Consider the following 6,217-nt stretch of genomic DNA (forward strand, 5'->3'; position numbering starts at 1 on the left):
TGTTAGAGTTGTTGAATAATGCAACCCGCATAACAATTCAAGAAAATCTCCCATCAACAACTTCCTTTATATGACGATAAACAACCAGAAATATCAGGAATTTAAGTTCCCTAATAGAATTAAACAACAAATTAACTTTTCAATCAATGTTATTGCAAACAAATATTTCAACATTCAGAAACTGTATATTAAGCTAACCTTGAACATCTTGAAGCTCCACTTCAACATTGACAAGTTCCTCTAAGAGTTCTTCGGTTCTTCCCATTTTACTAGAGACGAAGAAACCCAGAAAATGCCTTTGGGTTTATAGTGTTCGTTCGGCTTCTGCAAAGAGAATGTAAAAAAAATAAAAATATTTTTGAAGAACTCAAAGAGGTTGATGGGCTTGGGCGATATATGTGAGGTTCAAACGGGACAAGTGCACAAAATAACCTAATTTAGGATCGCTATTTATGGCATAGCCAAAGTTTGTAAATATTTTGAAAGTTTAGCCACTTTTTTTGAAAAAATGACACCAAAGTTACAAATTTCAGACGTATGAATTATTAGTTAGGTAATAAAATATCTTAATTTAAGTATATGGCTTATGCAATGAAATTTTAGATGTTTTTATTTAAAGTTTATTTTTTGGCAATTTTAAATTTAATATTTATTCATTTTACTCATGATATCTGAATGTAATTTATTTCACTTGTGGATGTGAAATTTGATTATTTGTTCATTTCACTCATGGTGCATCATTTATTCATCCACGGTGCCTTAATTTATTCCATTTTGAAAATTAATTTATTCATCCATTTCATATCATTTACCTAGTGTCTCATTTCATTTCACTTATGGCACCTCATCTAATTCATCCATGATAATTGAGCGTAATGTGTTCCTTTTCAGTTTGAAAATAGCTTAAACTAAGGAAAAACTATTTTATTAGATATACATCTATATCATATAAACTAATTTTACATGTGCTTTTCAGTAATTACGTATTTTATCATTAATTAAGAATTTTCTACCATATATTAAGGAAGATTATACACCTTAATACACACATTTTTGCTATCAGATACATTAAACTAGGGAGACATGCGAGTGAGATAGGGAAGAAGGTGAACGAGATGGGGAAGAAGATAGAAGTGACTAAGTCTAATTCCACACCTTTGTGTCTAAAGTTCAAATTTTAGACTTTAAAAAATGGGAAAACTACACTCTGAGGTCACTCGCTCAAAATATTAGCCCTACTTCACACAAAATGTCCAATTTAACTCACGTGGAGAATTTAATATCACATGTTTGTCTCAAACCCTGAGAGCTCATTTCGTACGAGGCATAAAGAATAATAATTTTATATATATTACAATTTTATACATAATATTTATAAGCTATATTTTTTTTTTTGTATAATATATGTTTAGTATCGTATAAATATCTTAAATAAACATTTTGTTTATACTCTTTCTTACAAACATTCTCTTGCTAGCTGAAAAAGTTATAAATCATTTTTTTTTTAAAATCACAATGAATTTTTTTCAACCTAAAAAAGGATCATTTGCACTGAAATGAGATTGTTGTATTTTTTTGGGAAGGTGAAATTGTTTGGATGGTAAATTATATTGGGCAACAATGATAAACGAAAACGAATGAGCTGGGGTTGGATCTTTTTCTTTTTAACAAATAAAAAAAATAAAAATGGCTACCGTTTGTAATTAAAATTAGTGTGGTTAAATGATATTTTGAGTGTCAATGGCTATTTATGTAATTGCCCCTTTAAAATTTAACTTTAATGCGAAGAATGAAGATTGAAGTTAGGTAGGGTTTAGTTCCTAACTTTAATGCGAAGATCTCAATAGTTTTCAACCTCAATCTCATAAATTATGAGTGTGAATTTAATTTTAAAACGGATAAATATTAAAGGAAAAGCTAGACAAAACATTCATTGAATCAAAATTCTTTTACCTAACATAACTCAATTATATCGTGTATTATACTCATATATTACACAAAGTACCATTCGGCCCACTTTATTGTGTTATTGTCGTCTACGTGCATCCTTTCATAAAAATTACTGAAATACACGTCTTATGTTTTCCTTATTTCCAATGTTCTCTTCTATTTCTAAAAATCTCTAAAATCCCTTATTTCTTTAATGTATCCGCCAGTATTTAATATATCCAAACTACATATTATGTATTTGAGCTAGTTTTTAAAGTATCCAAACTACATATTATGTATCCGGTTTATGTTATAATGTATCTGAAATACTCTTTAATGTATCCGAGGTACATATTATGTATCCGGTTTGTGTTACTTTTTAAGGGATTAATGTAATTACAAACTAAAGAGGGAAAGATTGTAATTTCATATTAAAATGTGATTCCTAAAATTTACCCTTTTGATTATTATCTGAATTATGAGCTTCAATATTCATAACTCGTGTTCACTTATTTTCAGCTTTCAATGCTTGCAGTAATAGTAAATTTATAAACCAATTTTTAGAAATAAGTATTTTATAGGGGAAAAAAATAATGTTCATTTGTTTTATAAAAAAAATTAAAATTAATTTGAAGCATATGAATTTTTTTATATATATTTCATTTAGTGGTAAAAAGAAATACAAATCACCAGGTGAAGATTAGATAAACAAACATGTCTTAATAACGAATTTTGTTTTGACATAATGTTATTTAGATACTGATAGTTTAATTTGAACTAATTTTATAATTAAAAGTAGGGAAAAGGGTAGGATATACACCCTTCAACTTTGCGATTTAGAGCTGATATAATCCTCTTTATAAAAGTGGCTCACATATACCTCTACTTGTAACATAAATGACCCAAATCACAAATTGAAAATGGTATAAGTAAAATATAAATATTTTAATTGATATACTCAATAAGATTAAAAAGAAACTTGACTATTTTCCAAATGTATATATTGCTTGTAACATACTACATAATCCTTGTCTTAATTGCATTTTCGGAAAGAACTTTTCAAAATTAGAACTCAAAAAATTTACCTAATATCAATAATATACTATAAATTATCAATTGAAAAATCGGTTATAAAAAGGTTATTAATAACCATCCATCTAAAAAAGTTTTAAAATAAATAAACTTCATGAAGATGAAAATATTTAAGACCTCTTTATGTGTAATAATTGAGTGGGTTCATTAACATTAGATATAAAAATCATAATCTTTTATGTTGGGCTGCAATTTGCATGCTCCATAGGAACAAGCAAATTCATTTCTCTAATTAATTTCAGTAGAAGCAATAATTGGCAGAATCATTAAACATTCACAATTGGTTGTTCTTTCATTTCCAATTTCCAAATTTTAAAATTTGACTTGCTTATGTGGAGCACTTGAGTGAACAATAGAGCAAAAGAATCGAAACAATTAATATGAGCTTATATCTAAATTTTGAGATTGTTTAGAAGAAATTTGTGTTGGATGCTCATTGAAATCCTTTGAAGAGCTTCGAAACTCAAATTTTAAGATTTGACTTGCCGGAAATATGAACTATTTTGAGTAAACAATATGTTAAAAGAATTGAAACATTGAGAGACCTAAAATTTGAGACTGTTTAGAAGAAATTTGAGCTAGTCGGGATTGAAAAAGAAAATTAACTTATGAGGAAGATGAACTACGTTCAATATACAATAACAATCTTTATGAATATCTCTCTCTCTATATATATATGATACATAGTTATACATCATACATACAGTTACTCAATATTCATATAATATATGTACATTATATTATATGTACATATAAACATTTTTGTTGAATTATGTTTGTTTTGCTTGTTACTTAAATTTTACTGTATCGATCATTTAAATCAATCATTAGGTAATGATGAAAAGTTATTTTGCGTAACAATCGATTTGGTATGATCATGTTATTACCTTAATCTTTTCTTTTCATATTCTCTTTACTCATTATTTAATAATCTTATTTAATTTCTTGTTGGCCTGCCTTTTTCATAATAGTTTTATCTCGTATCCTACTTTTCTCGTAGTTTTTTCATTCAAATTAATGATGTATGATATTATGTAATAACAGAGAACGACATGATCTTTTCAAACCTTAAATTCATTAAAACAATACAATACAATACAACATAACACAACACAGTATGATACATTATAAAACAATAAGTATTAACCATTCAAACAAAGTGGTGGCATCACTGTCTCATTTATGAATTACGCGTGACACTTTCTAATTATAACAAAATTATTATTAGGGGCGTACAAAATCGACTGAAAACCAAATAAAACTGCAAGTTGAGTCATATCAGAAAAAAAAATTTGACTAATGATTTGGATTGACTTGGTTTGGTATTGGGAAAAAAAATCCGATTATACTTGGATTGATTTGGTTTTAACTAAAAACAATCAACCCGAGATCAAACCAACCCGATATTATATATATATATATATATATAATTTTAAAATTTTATTTTACACATAAATGTATTTACTTTGATGTAATTTCTAAATATTACTTATACATTTTCATAATATTTTATCTTTTGACATATTTTTCAAGTTTTTTGAGACTTATAATTTTGAATGGTTAAATAAAGGTTAGAGTACATAGATATTAGTAACTTTAATAAAGCTCAATTCAAAATCAAATCAATACTAACGCCAACAAAATAAATAAATTCAACAGTACGAGTAACAATAATATAATGTTGAATATTTATTTTTTAGTTTTACATTGATTTAGACATTTAAAATACATAACCTAATTTTAGTTTTTCTTTAATGTTTAATCATGCAATTAATACTTATTAGACTTGTCTTAGCATGATTTAGTACTTTTAAATTATGATCATTTTCATTATGACTTATCAATTTGCCGTATTTATTTTATACGATTTCATTATTAATTTTTATTGAATATTTTAATGTCATCACTCATCTCATATTTTGTGTTATTTTTCTCAAGAAACACCTTAGATAGTTGTATTTTGGTTGGACTAAAGAAATATTTGGAGCACAATTTAATTATATGTTTGTATGAATATTTTACCAGAAAAATCCAAAAACCCAAAAAAATCAAGGTTTATTAGTTTGATTTGATTTAAAAATTTAAAAATTCGACACAAATGGTTTGGTTTGATATTTGAAAAGCCTGAACCAAACCGAAAAAATTCGAGGTTGAAAAATCCAAAAAAAACTTGAGTTTTATTAATTTAATTTATAAATTAAAAAATTTGACACAAATAATTTGATTTGATATTTGAAAAATCTAAACCAACCCGATCATATACACCCCTAATTATATATATATATATATAAATAAGTTATTATATATCTGGACCACATAAATGATAATAAGTACAGAAATGATAATAAGATTATTAATACTATAGGACTAAATTTGCAACAGTTCTGCAAGATTCAAGTCATTAGGATATGGAATGTGAAACTAAAACAGTATTAGGTAGTTATATTTTGATTGGTGAAGTTGAAAATATTTTTGATGTATGTCACTGCAAAGTAACATCCTCAAAATTCAGGTAATCAATCCAAAGTAAGTTCCGTATGTCTAATTTCATGCATGGCATTGATCAATCATCACTTGTATATGAGGTTAATGGAGTTCTAGCAAGACCTACTAATCTATCTATATTACCTTAAAAGCATGAACTCCTATTTTGAATGTTAAATTACTATAATATCTCTAATTTAGGTTGTGACTTTTTCGATGAGTTGTGACTTTTTCAATAAGTTGTGACTTTTTTCAAAGGGTTGTGATTTTTCGATGAATTGTGACTTTTCTAAAGAGTTATGACTTTTTCAATAAGTTGTGACTTTTCCAAAGGGTTGTGACTTCTCGAAAAGGTCATGACTTTATAGATAAGACAGAAAAAACATTTGTTCATACTACCCTTTGTTGACTATAAATAGAGGGACTTCTTCTCATTTTTCAACCACAATTTTTTTAATCTTCTACTCTTCTTCTTGCATTTTATTTTTTTTTATGTGATTTATTGTCGTTGAGTGAGTTGGAAGTTTAGAGGAATATGAGGTACCACTATTTTGATAAAGTCCTAATAGGGTATATTTCATAACCTCGAGTATTTGAGGAAAATAAATTTGATGATTTAATAATTATTTTTTTGCTTAATATATACATTAGTATGTAATGTTCCAATATATGAAGTTAACATGATGTAGTTTAAATTCATTTGTTTATGTCA

General features: G+C 26.6%; 1 protein-coding gene across 5 annotated transcripts in view; it reads right to left on the bottom strand.

Annotated features, from left to right (window-relative positions):
- LOC125841502 (ATP-dependent DNA helicase Q-like 2) overlaps window positions 1-337 on the bottom strand; it is a 52,456-nt gene extending 52,119 nt beyond the window's left edge. For all 5 annotated transcript variants that reach the window (XM_049520652.1, XM_049520651.1, XM_049520649.1 and 2 more), the window contains exon 1: window positions 199-337. In XM_049520652.1, coding sequence (XP_049376609.1) covers window positions 199-265 — 67 coding nt within the window. In that variant the 5' untranslated portion in view covers window positions 266-337. The remainder of the gene's footprint in view (window positions 1-198) is intronic.
- Window positions 338-6,217: the final 5,880 nt, after the last annotated feature.

Source organism: Solanum stenotomum, chromosome 10 (genome assembly GCF_019186545.1).
Source record: "Solanum stenotomum isolate F172 chromosome 10, ASM1918654v1, whole genome shotgun sequence".
Lineage (NCBI taxonomy): Eukaryota > Viridiplantae > Streptophyta > Magnoliopsida > Solanales > Solanaceae > Solanum > Solanum stenotomum.